This window comes from Bombus fervidus, chromosome 8, assembly GCF_041682495.2.
Source record: "Bombus fervidus isolate BK054 chromosome 8, iyBomFerv1, whole genome shotgun sequence".
Classification (NCBI taxonomy): domain Eukaryota; kingdom Metazoa; phylum Arthropoda; class Insecta; order Hymenoptera; family Apidae; genus Bombus; species Bombus fervidus.
Window position 1 is genome coordinate 13,668,862 of NC_091524.1, and position 15,996 is coordinate 13,684,857.

A 15,996-nucleotide genomic window follows, 5' to 3' on the forward strand; every position below is an offset into this window, starting at 1 on the left:
GGTGCAGCACGAGGCGCACGAGATCCTCTCTATAAATCACAGGCTGCGAGCAGTTTCTCTCCGTGCAGGAGGTGGAACAATATCCTCTTCTAAAGTCTTTGCCTACCGTGCGCCTACCGTACTCGCCTCGTAAGCTTCCCTCCGCCGCTACAATAGCGTTCGCGAAGGATTCGCGATGCGCGAGCACCGTCTGATTAAATACAAATGGAAAGAACGGACGTGGAACGACCCCGGATTACGGGCCATGTTCCGATTTCAATCGCCAACCAGAGAATCTTCAAGAAATTCCATCGGGCTATTTTTTGATGCATCTTTTTCTTTAAGAAGAGGGGAAATATTTATCGGCGAACGTAAAGTTTTTGAAGATACGTCTCGGAGATGGTATCTGTTATTTAAGCGTCGAGGAAGATCCTGGTAACTTTATAACAGCGCGAATTTGAAGTTTCTTTGTATCGCGAGGATGACTCGTGCGATCTAACTCATCAGACTCTACAAGTTTAGTTCCTCCGCTCAAAGTATCGAAACGGTTATTTTTAGTCGAAGTTTATTTATTTATTCTAACACGATTCTGTTGGCATATTGGATAAAAATTGCCATATCTTATTAGCGATATTTTATTCGGAAGGGGAGACGCAGATAATTTGGCTGTTAGAAAAAAGGGATCGCGACTGAAAAAAAAGTAGGAACCGCTAAACCAGACTAAGCGTCGCAAAAGAGACCGATCTCGACCCCCAAAAAACAACCTACCTATGAATCATAGCATTTGATTAAGAAACTGGCCGAGAGAAAACAAGATCCGTACCGGTAGATTCCCCGTGAGATTCGCGACGTGGGTCTCGTTAGCGAAGGCGAAGCCGATATGGGGTTTACTTATCGGCGGGCGCACGTCGCGTCGGCGGTGGCGGCGGCGGTGGCGGCAGTGTGCAGAGGCCATGGTAAACGGTTAAGCACCGTTTGCAACGGACAGTTCCACACACATCGCGTCGGAACTGTCTGCCGCTGCCGGTTTCGCAGCTGGCCTGATATATCCTCTGTGTTCTAGTCGCCCTCCTCCCACCCCCAAGGGTCCGCTATTTTTTCGCACGGCTCGCCGTCTCGAGCAGCATTATTAATGACCGCGGAAACCGCGTCAAAGATCTCACGAGCGTGCGCGAGCGTGATCCGTCCGCGTGTACGATACGCATTTTTTAAACCGCGCCACCGCTGCCGCCGCCGCCGCTGCCGCGTGATGAATGGCGGTTAACCGGAGTCGGAATGTTCTTGTCCCACCACGGAGAGAATCGGCCAGAGATCCGTGGATCAGCTACTAGACGCATCGTGATTTAACGCGGTTCGCACGTATGACGTGCCATTGTGATTTAGGTGTTTAGATATTAACGGTTTTGCAGACCGATACGCACGACCATTGCCGCTTCGCTTCCCAGAACCTGGGAAATAACGCTCGTTTCAACGAGTATTTTTTACCCGGAAAATGGAGGATTCCAGTGATACAGGAATGTAGTACAGAGGAAAGACTGCACCGCAAGCAGTGTTCATCGCGATCAATTCGCTCGATGCGATCGTGTTATTAATGGATCGGTGATGTGTATCCCGGAATCTTCTGTATCGAAGGATGTACTAATATGAAAAAAACCGTCCAACTTTGGACGTAGATACATGGTGTATTGCTATATCGATATCGATAATGTTTTTCTTTCTTTCTTGTCTTTTTTTCTTTTTTTTTTTTTTCTTTCTATGTTATATGAAAAGATATTTCATGGATGATTAAAGTGGAATAGTACGTAAAAATGGTCTTAATTATTCAGGGTTGGGATTTTTACTTTACCCTAAGTAGTCTAACGCTATTATATAATGCTATTGCACAGGAAATGTACTTAACTGTCGTTCTTTTCCCACTTATCATTATCTAAGTAATTATTTCTCAGAATATATTTCTCGGTGTTTTTAGATTTCATTATTCGTCGATATAATCTAACAGAATACCAGTAAACCTCTGTCTGAAACAGTGAAGTATAAACTATTCGTATAATACCTAAGAGTTCATCGATTCTATCTCTATAATTTCCGTCCAAATAATAGGAATCTAAAGATAAGTAGATTCAATCTGTTCGGCAAAAGTGCATTTAATCATTAAACGCTCTTACAATGATCCAAACTTCGTTCCAACGATCGGAGTTCAGATAAACGTAGGTAATTCTACTTTATAACCATATTCCAAACTCGCATTTATACCGCGAAAACGGTTAAACCGTGTAAAGAGAAATCAAAGGTACGATTACATTTTCGATTTCTTCAGCATTGCTATGTCAGCTTCCAAGTTAGAAATCTTCCGAGTAAGTTCATGAACTTGTTCGTTTAATCCAGCCACGTTGTACGGTAACGTATCGGATGATCCAACTTTCCTATCGACGCATTTATTCAAAATGACGTCGTCTTTTTCCGCGCCAGGTTCGTGAGCCAAACATTCCTCGATTAACAGGTCGCTGATACTCCAATCCCTGATGAAACGGATGTGATTGCTGCCCAAATACCAGGTCATCGAGGAACGACACCTATAAGGCCAGGGATTGCCGGCGATTAAAATTTTACGTAGTTTCTTCAGCTTCCTCAACATGTCCGGAGACAGGCATGCGTTCAGCTCGTTGTGAGCGATGTCCCAAACTTGCAGTTCCGTGAGCAGATCGTAAATTTCCGGATCTATATCGACGATCCGATTACGCCACAGGATTAACGCTTTCAGACTCGATAATCCTCTGATCCAGGAGGCATCGATCTTCCGGATCTTATTGTTGACCAGGCCCAACACTTGCAATTTCTTAAGACCTCTGAAAGCATCTGGCTCGATATCCTCCACGCCACATCCCGTTATGTTTAATTCAACGAGCGAGTCGGAATATTTGGAAAATGCGCCAGTCTTAATTTTGTTGATGTTCGAATCGATGATATTGATCCCGGCTGCTCCAGCTGGTATCTGTAATTCCTGTATTCGATATTTTCCATCTTAGTCTTTGATCGCATTTTATAAGTTTCAAGTTTCGTTTATATAGATCGTTCCGAAGATAGTTAGTCGCTGCTCGCTGTTATTTCGTTTCATGAAGCACACGGTGCTCTCGATTATTATTCTTTGTCGATCTTTTTGAAATTTGTACGTATCGAATGTTAACTATCAAGAGAATAACGTGTATTCTACAAGCAAACAACGATATCTCATAAAACATTGATAATAGAAGAACGAACATACAAAACGACTTAATTTATATTGCTCTGTAGGTACCTTAGAACTAAACCATTTGCTTTCTCTTAATCATAATTAGACTGCCGATGTTTATGCAAACTTATACTTTTATAAAGTTAATTAAAGAAATAGAATTTACGTACAATACTACGCACTAAGTATTGTAATTATTTTCGCATGTAACGTGTATTTTCGTATATATTTGCGCCTTCGGAATGTATAAAAATCCGTCTGATCGTAACGAACGAAAGACAAGTACGGATTAAATTAAATGGATCAAGCGAAAAGTTCCTGACTCCACCTATTCCCAAAATACCAAACGAAGCGAACAAAGAAATTGGAAATCGCGGCGATAGAAACGCGACCGACTATCCCTCTAACAAGATAGTCAACAAAAGCAGCAATTTCTCACGTTTAAATCGCTTAATCCCTCGCACTGGTACCAATCTTCCCGTCCATCCAATCCAGAACGACAGATCGCCGTGCAGGCCGCCAAACATGTCGCTAAGATTATCGTTCCGAGCGAGCCTCTCATGTTCCGCGAAATTTCAGCAAACGACTATCCGTGCGCGCCTCGACATTCGCCTTTTATACCGATTCGAATCGGTTGTCACAAGGACGTTAATGTCACGGTCGTCGTCAAGGAAAATATAAAGCGGGGAAATACGAGGAAATACAGAGACCCGGCTATACACGCTGATGCCATTGCATCGTGCGACGCATGCTGAACAATCAAACGCAAAACGATAAAAGCGGCGACGAACAGTCGGAAAGATTTCGTTTTCTTTTTGCCGTGTATGGAATCCTTCCTATTTTTTTTTGTTTGTTTTCTTCGACAAACGACCGGTTTATTGGCGGACGACGCGACGCGTTGATTGTTATTGGGACGCACGCGACTTCTTGGGATGTTTCACGCTCGACGGACGCGTAAGAACGTAACGAGCCCTTGATTGAATAATTAGGATTCTTCGTGCCGTCCCTCTTTAGCCGGCCTCGTGTCACCGATGTTAAATGTCTTGTAAGAGACGGAACCGGTTTTGCCACGTTGCGCTCGACGCAATATCGATCGCGATGCCTGCTATTTGACGCCTTTCAGTCTGCCTCGCTTCCACGTTCGGTCCATGTGGAAACATTTTTAACGCGTGTTACGATATTCTTAATGACACGCGTTTCACTTGCTAGCTCTTTTCTTTCATCCAAATACAGTTTCCTTTGTATTATTTCATATTAATTTACGAATAACAACTCCTCGTTGACTCAATCCAATCATAGGATTATTTGAACCGTTTTCTTACCGCACAATGTTATCTCTTTCTTCGTTACTATGTTAAAAATTGATAGCGTCTCAAACATACAAGTTTAATTGTTCTACGCAAAATTGAAAATTAAATTTGAAAATATATAAAGTAAATAATCCTATCTTACTCTACTATTTCCCAAAATCTCACTTCGCGAGTTTCCTTCTGTAACTCGCGTAGAAAATATTTGCTGCTAAATACACGCGGTGAGCTGCGTTTGTTAAACCGAAGAGCTATAAAAAGAATTAGAAACGCGAGAAGAACGCGTCTTAGTAGACTGTACGATGAAAAGAACGTGACTGGAGTAAGGCGTGCTCGGAAATTGCAAGTTATAATTGGCGAAAAATTCGGCGGGATAATCTCGTGTCAGACATCGTTCGAATTCCCATCGCGCTATGATATATCGAATGATGTTGGTTCGTGATAGCGCCTACGTGTTTTACAGACATTAAGCTCCGACGAACGTGGTACGGGGCACATAATAATAAAACGCGTTACTCGTCGATTCTGCTGTAATCACCCGAATAAAGCCAGCTGACGATGCCTTCGATATGGCTGCGTTTGTCACTCTCGTGCCGCCCAACAAAGTGTTTGCATACTCTTATGAAACGATGGAATACGACGATAACAGGCTCGTTCGATAAAGCCACGATGTATCTGGCATGTGCGTCGTGATAACTAGAGGCTGCAAAGCGATCGGAATTGGCGAAAGAGTGCGTTAACCATAAGTTATCGCGTATCGAAGTTTCCCATGGAAAAGCAAAATACAACGTAGATTTAGCGCGTGGAAAATTTGTTCGAATGATAAAACAGTTGTTTCGAAGGCTGGCTTTTGCTTTCGTTATTTCAGATTGCCAGTGAATAGCAGGTGTTTTATGATCGTGGTATTCGGTTGGTGATGAACGAATGTATCGACGTTTATGTCCTTAAATTGTTAACAAATTGTTATGATTTATGACTAGTTTATTTTTAGCAACAGAGATCTATTTTACGAGTATGAAATTTGATAATTTCATTCAAATAGAAGTATTTCGTAGTCTATTTCGAAATAATTGGTCGAGGCTAAAAGTATGGGAATAATTTTTTTAAAAAAGGCTTAATTTTTCTTCAACTTTGAAATAAAAGGAGCAAAAGGAATTGCCGATAACGAAGTAAACAACATAATTTTTGCGTTCAATCCGTTCGATTTTACTACCCACTTCGATATCTCGTACGATTTCCGAAGAAAAATCACTGTCTTATAAAGCCTGCTATTCTCGATGATGTGCGTAATATTCAAAATCATATTGCAACATATTTCAATTGATCGTTCACCTCTTATCGATTTAATACTACACGATGATGTTGGCGTTGGTCAATCGCGTTGCAGAATCGTTCATTTCTAAATATAACAAAATGTCTACAACGGTTGAGAATCATAGCTAGGCAAAGACTTTATTCTTTAACTACATCTACCTTATTTATTATACGTGTACTTCTTTTTTTGCTCGTGTATTTTTAAGAGCTTTTATAATTCTTCTACGGCACTCGTGACGGAGAAATTCTTGAGATAATCCAGTAGAAAAGCATATAAAATTTATTTACTCGTTTATTTAGCGAAAGACTCTTTACAGTACACGTGTACTCTAAATAAATGAAATTGCAGACAGCAGGTGTGTCAGAATAACTACGTGGCCGTAATAACGGTAGTAAAGTAACCATCTATGAGGAGTGAATATTAGATAGCACGAACTTAAATGCTTAAACGCAACTCAAAAAATGCATTAACCAGGTCGTATCGAAACCTGACGTTACGATAAATAACAACTCGTTGCTACGTAAGTAATTTAATATCTTAGTATTGGTAGGAATTATAATGACAGCGTTTGATAACTGGCATCTTCTAAGAATTTTGTTTGTTTGCTACTTATATCGAAAAATAGAGAATTTCTCTGATAGCTTCACACATGCATTATGCGAGTTACAAAAGTCAAATATGATAATCAGTTGACTCTGAACATGTAGGTACAATGTACAATCGAACTTTATCTGTTTCGTTGTTCTTATTACGTAGGACAATTTATTAGTATTGATCGTTAATAATATCGATCCGATCGTGCTGAAAGACTTTGGATCTTTACCATAGCCATATTTTTCCTCGACAAATCGTGACCTCGGATAAACATATTTATATCATATATTCGAGTATCGGAGATTACAGGAATCGAAATTGCGTATTATGGTAGCCCTTAAGCTTCGAAAATTCCCATAAATGAATAAATATCCTCGATCTAGCGACGATCTAACGAGAGTTATTTCGTCGTCATCAGATTGCCTTATACGTTTCTGGATGACTTGAAAATATAAAATTGCACGGAGTCCGCGTCGTATGAGAAAATATAGAAAACATTCTAAGTCCTAGTGCTTTTTATAATACTCGCTAGGTAGAACAACCTGCTACCAAGGTTTTATTCTTTTAGAATTATATTCTCGAAAATTGTGTAAAAATCCTCGGTCTACTTATCGTATATCGTCGATAAAGAAGTTACGAGACAACACTTGGCTGCTACTAGATGTATTTATACGTCGCTACCGTAAGGAAATTCTTTGCCTGTGTATATTTAAGTTTTTAACATGTGTACATACATTTGAAACACGATTGTACACGCGCGGAAGAGCGCATGAGAGGTCTGCATATATGCATAAGCGGGGTGCACGTGGAGCCGCGGCAAATCGTAATGCTGTAATAATGGATGCACAACCAGCAACAGTTGTCCAGCAGCGTGAGGGGACGACGCGAACGAAGATATGCCGATCGAAGGGAACGAGACAGACGGAGAAGGGCAACGGAATAAGTAGCCGGAGGAGTCTGTTCGTGCGTGTTTCGCACGTTCGAACGGTCGTATAAGTGTTTGCACTTCCTTTGAGAACGATCAACGGATGCCACTTCGTTTTATATCGCGCACGAACCAACGACTCACTCTCGCGATTTCATTGACAAACTCTGAACATTGTACGATGAAAAAATTGACTATGATTGGGAATTAATATCGAGTATCGTTTAAGGAATACGATGATATGTGGAATGAATGGGATATTACAGAGAATAGGGCGATAAAATCGAAGCGTAGGAAAAAATGCAGTTTTTACGCATACTATGTAGCCAAGATCGAAAGACAGTAAAATTTATACACGCGATTTCATTGGAAAATTTCTCGCATCGACTAGCGGGAAAATACTGATTTGATTTTAAATAGCCACGAGTATTGTTAGGAAATACGATAATATTTCTAACGTGAATGCAATTCTATCGACATGTATTTTCATTTATTTATTTCGATTTCGTAATGAAGAAACGTTTGGGTTAACCATTCGTTGCTACTAAAACATGGTTCGTTGTTCCATCAGAAATTACAATTTTTTCTTTTTACAAGAAATGTCTTTATTCTATATAACAATGTCAGTTCCAACACACCGACGCTCGTTTTCTTCAACTTTCTAACTCGTTTTATCGGAATGCATACAAATAAAAAGTATAGTTGCGTCAACAGTATCGCTTATCGTGTGCGGTTAAAGCACAGCGTCAATAGTTGCGAAAATATTACACCAAGTGTGATCATCGGATATATTCCAGATACAACTACTTGAGTAATTGATTCAAATATTGAACAATCGATAAACCCAATATTCCGGCAACGAATGTTTACCTACAATCTATTATTGAAATAGATTGTTTGAGAAACATCAGTGTCGGTTATCTTAGGGAATTCCCTGTAGATAACGGCTAAGCGAAGAAACAGCTACTACCGCGTGTTTGGAAATCACATCGCGGTGGTATCGTCGATAATCACGGTTTTAAAAGAGTGAAAAAAAAAGAAAAAAAAAAAAACGGCAGAGAGGGGAAAGTAAAAATTGCATTACGTATAAGCGGCCCGTATTTTCCTAACGTATAATATCGTAAAGGGCCGGTATCGCGGTTTTAACAGCGAAAATAGGTACGCCAGTATGTGCGGCGCATAAAATGATAAGGGTTATATATCAAATTACGAAATTTGATTGTGAAACGTGTTGCGTGGCTAAAGTAAATACATTAGTCGGTTTCGTGATCCGAGAAAACTTACGTCTCGGGCTCTGACAACATTAAAGAATCCATTAAGAAGGTACGAAAGTCTCGTTTATAAATACATATGTCTAACCATAAGACCAAATAAACACTTGTATTTAAATTTACGATCGTATCAGAATTCGATGTTCCCTCTGTTCTTATAAGTCGATCGCGTGCCACAAGAAACTGATATTAACGCGACATGCGACTCGCACCAACGTTTGACTGAAAGCGATTTTCGTTTCTTCGTATCTTTCACGTTTGCACGGAATCCGAAGAAAAAAGCGAATTATGTCGGCCAGTTATACCAATGTATAGTACGCTTGCACTTCCATGGTTGGATAAATGGATAGCCATCGGCAAAGTACCGTAATTTTCACGCGGTCACGTGGTTAATTTTGTGATATTAAACGATGCGATGGCTTTCCTTTTGTTTCGTAATCGTTTTCAGAGAAAATGTAAGTTTCACTTTAAGTCTGTTGCATTCACCGATAAATTATCGATGCTGGTAAATTATATTTCATTTTTATTGAAATATTTTGGTAATTATTCTGGCAGGTGATCGTTTCCTATTCCTTACGAGAGATGTTTTATATTTATACTTTATAATATATTTTATAGAACGGTTACCAATTAAAGAATCTGTGATCGAGAAATGTCCATAGGCTATGCTGAATAAATTTAGATAAAGTAATCACGAAATTATTCATTTCGAAATTTATCGACTCCATAGGTACTACAAATTATCTGAAATATATATACGAGTGAGTGTACTGCGAAAAATAGAAAATAATATTTTATATTAGTCTTATGCTCTGATTTAAAATCGTATTCTACGTGCTGTATTAATCGGGCATACTCGTACAAAGAAAACTAAATTATTAAGTAATCGTTTTTAAACAAATTTTAAATTAATCGAATATAAATTAAGCTCGCGTTGCTCTCTTATCGTCTTTCTGGTTTATCAAAGATTTAAAAATAAAGAAGCTAGAAACTTATTAAACGTATTAAATGATCTCCAACTATTAAGTAGTTTCGGTAGATCGCAATTGAAATCATTGGGTCATGGGTTGGTGGCCCATCGAGGACCAGATAATTTCACTTCGTGTGTCTCGTATATTTCATGTGTTAAATACAATTAATAATACTTTTAATTACCGCCACCAAAACTCTGTTAAAATACATTACCGTCTAACGAAGAGATCTAGAGACGCCGAGAGTGTAGATTGTAGATGTTGCGTGCGTATCTGTAAAACAAAAAAAGAAAAAATGGAACTTGTAAACGGAGAATGACAATCGTTATCTGACAGCAAGTATATGAATGTACCAATTATTTTTTAGGTCTACGTATTTCCAATTTGTGGTAAGATTTATTTTAACATTTACTCTTAGAATTTAATCTTGAAGTTGAGATTAATAATCTGTGGAAGACACGATGTTTATGTTGAAATAATATTCAGTGATATTTATTAAACAGAACTACAGAACCAAATGTATATAAGCGAGTGATATAATTAACAACGTATGGAAGAATTGTTGATCGTTGGCCAGTTACTCTCAGACTAGACGTAGGTAGTGACCCATGATCCCTTAAATATTTTGAACCCCACTCTCTATACAGCAACGAGTATGACCTGTGTAATTGTCCTGTTCAAATGCCTGTGTACATGTCTGTGTAGGGGTATTTGTGCCTATGCGTGAAATATCGTTATATTTCAACATTTACAATCTGTGAAATATTAGGGTTCGTATCAATTGATATTTGATAAAATATCTGATTTAAAATATCATTAATAGATTTATACACTACACAATGCAATTTATGACATAAATTACAAAAATACAAAAGCAATTAATTATACGTGTGTAAAGTATTTCCACAGGGATTCATCGGTGAAAACGAAAAGTCACTGAAAGTCATTTTGTGACGAAGCTTGTCAAGGGACTGGGTTTGTACCGCAAATCTTAACACGAGTACCTACGCATAAAGTTGGCGAACATGGTGATACGTTTGAAAAATTGATTCTTGCCCACAATCGAAACACATGTTACGAAGGGGAACGCAATATTTCAATACGCGATTCAACATGAATGAACAGTTACCTAAGGATATATGGAAGCAATAAACCGCCTTGCACCGTGGCAAAGTGTGAATCTGCTTTTAAGCTGATACCCACCAGAATACAGAGCGTACAACGGCGCTATAGACTAGTCATAAACGAGTTTCGACGTCAGATACTAAACTGCTTTTGTGATGTACACGTGCATGAATCGCACGCGTGTGTACTTACACGTGTGCATATATACCTTTGAAAACTGGGTCAAAATCGGGAGGATATTTTTGATTTTTCGTTTTTCAACACACCTTTCACACGCGTAACTCTAAAATCAATAGAAAAATAACAGACGATGGAACAAAGGATATAATTCGATCGTGAAATGCAATACGTATTTATATACTCGTATTTCTCTAAATTATCGTTGAACGTAATACGAGTTTAATATGTTGGACTTTTTCACTGATCGTTTAAAGTCAAATAAATTATAATAATTACGAGTTCGTAATTATTAGCTAATCAATTAAAACGATTGAATTTTATTATTTTTCAAAAAGACTGATTTAAATCTTTCAAGTTATATTTTATGAAAGAGGGATTGATATTAAAATGAAATATGATTTAGTAGCGATAAATTTTTATATATTAATTTTCTGTATTTTCTATATTAATTTCGTGAAAAGCCCTTACGTTTAATAATTTTGTTCTTCTAATAATTACAACAAGACGGCTAATTGAAATCCGTCAATTCTGATGAATTTAAATTTGCTAACATATCCATAGGTGTACATGACAAGTATAAAGAAAATAAAAGTATGAATAAATAATGAAATAGAAAATTAAAAAATCTTTCGAAAAATGTAAAACGAAGGCGTGAAAACGGTATCGATGAAAAGTTTTACCTTGTTGCAGTATCTCTAAGAAAATTTCTTGATCGTCATAGAAGAAGGGCCAGGATAAGGACGGATCTTTAGTGTCGAGGATACCCGTTGTAGAAAAGATAAAACAGGGATAAGAATGGCGTAACTATGGTGAAATAACGTCGTAAGTCGCATCTTTACGAGGTACCGAGATGGCTTGCAAATTATCAGCAGCAGTTTTAAATAGTGGCGAGATAGAGTCGAGTCTTTTTATCCAATTCGATAAAGCAAAACATCGTTGGGAAAATGATAAAACTTATGCATTTAGAAAATCTCGAACGTTTTCAAATTTCGTGAAAACAAAGGAAAGTGACATAAATAAATGCTACTAAGAAACACGAAAATATTTTTGACCGCCGCGTAATAAATTATTGACACGTATTTAATTAAAAATTTGAGAAGCGAAAGTTGCGAGAAATTTTACAAATATAAAAAAGTAATTCAGTTCGTAGAGCAATTCATAACTTTTCATTGAAATTTATTTTTCGGAATTAGTATAATTTTTTCGTACAATACGGAATATGTATCGATGAAAATTTGTTTTTTTCTTTTTTTTGTTTGCTATATCTTTGTATATCTTCCATTCTGATTTCTTTGAAATTTCATACTTTTCGTGTAACGTTGCATAAATTGTTGCGATAGTAACCGATAATTTTGAAAGAATAACGCGATATTTCACTAATCGACTCCATCGAAATTTCAAAGTTGAAGACGTCTAACCATGAGTTTCTGTCTCCGAACTACAGTCCCGAACAACGAGGTAACTTCTTGCTGCGAAATCTTCTATAATTCTAAGAAGTCAAACGTCGACAGAAACTGAGCTGAGTAGTTATAACGTGTCAAAGGGTGCCCAGCCCTTCCCACGAACTAGCTCGCATTACGGTAGACAGTAATTACACGTGCTGTTAATTAGTTGTATGATATATGGGTTTAACATGCGGAAAAAGGAGGCTTAAAGCGCCGATCATTAACCACGCACACGTGGCATCTTAGACTATATCCGTTTGTACGTATATGTACGTCTAACACAACTAAATTATAAATTATCTTTTCCTCGTTGGCGATGAAAAACGCTACACTGTAGAATTGTATTCTAATATTTCTGTTATAAAAATGTATGAACTATAAAACGTTAATTATTATTCGATGAAAGAGATACACACATACATTGTTGAAAATAATTAAGGTGAGTTTTAAGGTTCTCCGCACTGTGCAGAAGTAGATCGTAGAACCGAAGATGTTACCGCAAGTACTTCGCGTAAACGCGTTATTTATAAATGATTCGTTCGAATTACACGTATCTGTACAGTTAGAATAAATATGATTTATATACATATACATATATCGTACGTACATTACATACCTATATTCTAAAATGTCCTGTTAAATAAAATGTCGAGTATTACGACGAACAATTAATCATCGTAGGCGATGATAAAATCTCTCGAGAGACGATTCTACGATTATTATTGCGGCAAATGTAAATACTCGTATTTCTTCGCTACGCTTCTTGAACGCTAAGAAATTATGATTATTATTCTTGAAAAACATCCATTAATCATGCACAAACCGCTATGCGGAAATTATCATATCTTTTCTTCGTTAGAACGTTTCGTGTTCTACATTCCAAATTAGAACTAATTATCTAAAACCCAATAATTCCACGTTCTGACTTTGAACGTACGAGACCACCCTTTTCGTGTTTTCTTTCTATAATTATTCCGCGCAAGATCAACTGTGACGTTTTATCGTAGAAACTGGCTGTCTCGAACTCTGTTTACTGCTTGCAATCCTATCTTCTCGATTTCTCGTTCATTTTAAACTCCGGTTTCCATTCCAACGAATTATTCCCACAATACCATCGACACCGTGGAAGAATCGCTCAAGCCAACAATAAACGACAACTCCAACACAAAAGAAGCACGATCGTGCGTTCAACTTCAATGACGTAACCATCATCACCGTGCTCTTCCTCTCACCTTCTCTCTGCCATCTCTCTTCCTATTCTATCCATCGTCGTTGCACATTGCTGTGTTTCTTCTTCCCATTTCGTGCTCCTGCGATCCTCGGTGGATCGCGGCGCGCCGCGAGAGCAGTAAACAACCGGGCCGCCCTCGGAAACATCCCCATAAAGTACATTTTATCTATCGTAAATCGATGGCGCGGCGTATTTCACCGGCGCGCTGTTATACAATGCAGCTCAATTAATGCCAAACTGTTGGCCTGATTTATTTCTTAACTCGGACAAGCTGCCGCGACCGCATCGCGATAATCGTCGATCCGTATACGGCGTAAGTACGTGTTTCGCCACGAGTGCGTGCCTCGTTTCACCAACGAATCCGCCTGGTATGCGCTCTATGCGGCCAACAGATTAAACCGCCGTTTCTGCCACATTAAAATACGCTTCTACACACAGGCTGGCCACCACTCTTCACCCTCGGGAGCGTGTTAAGAGACACCATTGGTTTTACGTTTGCGGAAGATTCGCCGCGAAGATATCCTTCTCTCTGACGGCGAATAATAGTCGATTGTAGTGTCCAGGGAGCGGAACCTAAGCTCGCTCGCGATCCTCCTAGCTGTTTGTTTGCTGAAAGTTGTCACTGTGACCGATATACCGAACGGTTTTAGCGCATAAGTCTTCGCGTTTATTGTTTGCTAAACGTTCCGCCAATGTAAACATTGCTGCTTGTGTTTGGGTAAATGCTTCGTACGTGTGGTAATGGGGATTCGATGCCGGTGGATTTATACACGGGTACTCGATGGCGGTTGACGTAGCGGAAACTACGAGCTTGCAGAGCAGAGGAAAGTTTTTTGAGAGGGTTCCGGGAAATGGGATCTTTCTGAGGTTTCTGCTAGCACGTGAAACGGTTCTAACAGAGTTGGTATGACGGTTTAGAAAATTGAAAATTTGGAGAGTCAGAGGTTTACTTCGTGCTACTTTACACATTTTTTAGTCCCGATGATTTCACGTGATTTATAGATCGTTTCGAAAACCTTCGAAAAATTTCGTTTCTCGCGACAATCTTGTCAAGTACGATCGATCCACCGCCGATGTTCCTTGTTTAAAAAGATATTTTCATTACTTAAATGTTACACAGACATTCACCGGTATTATTAACCAGTATCGTTTCAACCGTAAGTTCTTCCATCCTAAGTCAATCATCGACTGCTTGAATCGAAGTTACCATTTGACTTTTAACCTGAACAATTTCAATTCCTCCCGTGATAAAGTTATGATTTCGTCGTCATCGAGGTTCTCTCGACGTATTCGCGAAATCCAGCAATTAAACAATTGGAGACTTCATTTCCATCGAGTGAGAGAGAGAGAGAGAGAGAGAGAGCGTGAGAGGAGGAAGGTTCCCCGCGCGTAATTATTTGCTCGGTGGTCTCTTCAATTATCTTAATTAAATTACGCGCAGGCACAAGACATTTTTCTGCGTCACAGATCGCTTCGTTCTTAGTAATTAAATCCTTACCCTTCCGCGAAACAATCTTCGTAACTTCGTACATTCGTTGTACGTTGCACATACGAGTTGCACGAGGGTGCATTCTTTTGCGTTCCGTAATCCCAAGGACAATGCAGAAGAAGCAACGCCGTAATTAACGCGTTCGCGAAATTTGACTCACCAAATGTCGATTCTGATGCATTGAATATGTCAGAGAGACGTGTTGCTCGGTGATGGTTCGTAGAAATCGATGGACAATGAAACTTTCTACTTTCAAATGGAATTTCTATACAGCGTGGCTGATAGGATGGTAATGCTGCGTTTACGTTTATCATAACGTTGGTCGAGGTGTCATTGTTCTACTTATTTCGTGGTCGGTTGGCAGCATACGCGGCAGGTAAGGCGAGAACGCGAAAGCGTTTAGCTTCTAAGAAAGCAGAGTAGGCCGAAGATAACTGGGATAAGCCATGGTTACTCGTATTTAATGCGGAGCTTTGATTATTCGAAGACAACGCGCAGGGACGGTTGTTCGAATTGTTTCTTTACAAGCGTATTTGTGGAAGTGTTAGGTAATATCGAATGTGTTGAAACGTTCGCTCGTTTTGGTAGACGAAAAAATGAAATTCCAAATCCTCGTCTGTTAATCGTTATTAGTAACTTACGTTTCGAAAAAAAGTTCAAAAATTGCAAGCGAGAAACATCTCGTATTTAGCGATATGAAATGGTATTTGTCATATTTTCGTTATAATCGAATAATTCTCACGATCGTACATTCTGCAGAGTTTATGCATGTTCCAAGAATAGACTCGTAGCTCGAACTCAAAACTGATATTATGAAACTCGTAGCTAAATTCTTTGTTCAATATAATTTGTAAAATTAAATATCTTAAACAAATATTTTCTAAATATACAGGGTATCCACTCTTACATGGAACCACTTCTGTATGAAAATTAAA

At 38.7% G+C, this 15,996-nt stretch overlaps 1 protein-coding gene across 1 annotated transcript; it reads right to left on the bottom strand.

Annotated features, from left to right (window-relative positions):
• Positions 1-2,105: 2,105 nt before the first annotated feature.
• Positions 2,106-3,814, bottom strand: LOC139989738 (uncharacterized). Its single transcript, XM_072008281.1, has 2 exons — positions 3,648-3,814; positions 2,106-2,980 (listed from the first exon to the last, which is right to left on the bottom strand). The coding sequence occupies exons 1-2, from the start codon at positions 3,768-3,770 to the stop codon at positions 2,276-2,278; spliced, it is 828 nt and encodes a 275-aa protein (XP_071864382.1). The 5' UTR covers positions 3,771-3,814; the 3' UTR covers positions 2,106-2,275.
• Positions 3,815-15,996: the final 12,182 nt, after the last annotated feature.

What these genes read in the sequence shown, in the direction of transcription:
- LOC139989738 (XM_072008281.1), bottom strand. Translation starts at nt 3,770, where the DNA reads ATGAGAGGCTCGCTCGGAACGATAATCTTAGCGACATGTTTGGCGGCC. An exon ending in AGGGATTAAGCGATTTAAAC is followed by an intron (nt 2,981 to 3,647) that starts GTGAGAAATTGC and finishes TATCGAATACAG; the next exon opens with GAATTACAGATACCAGCTGG.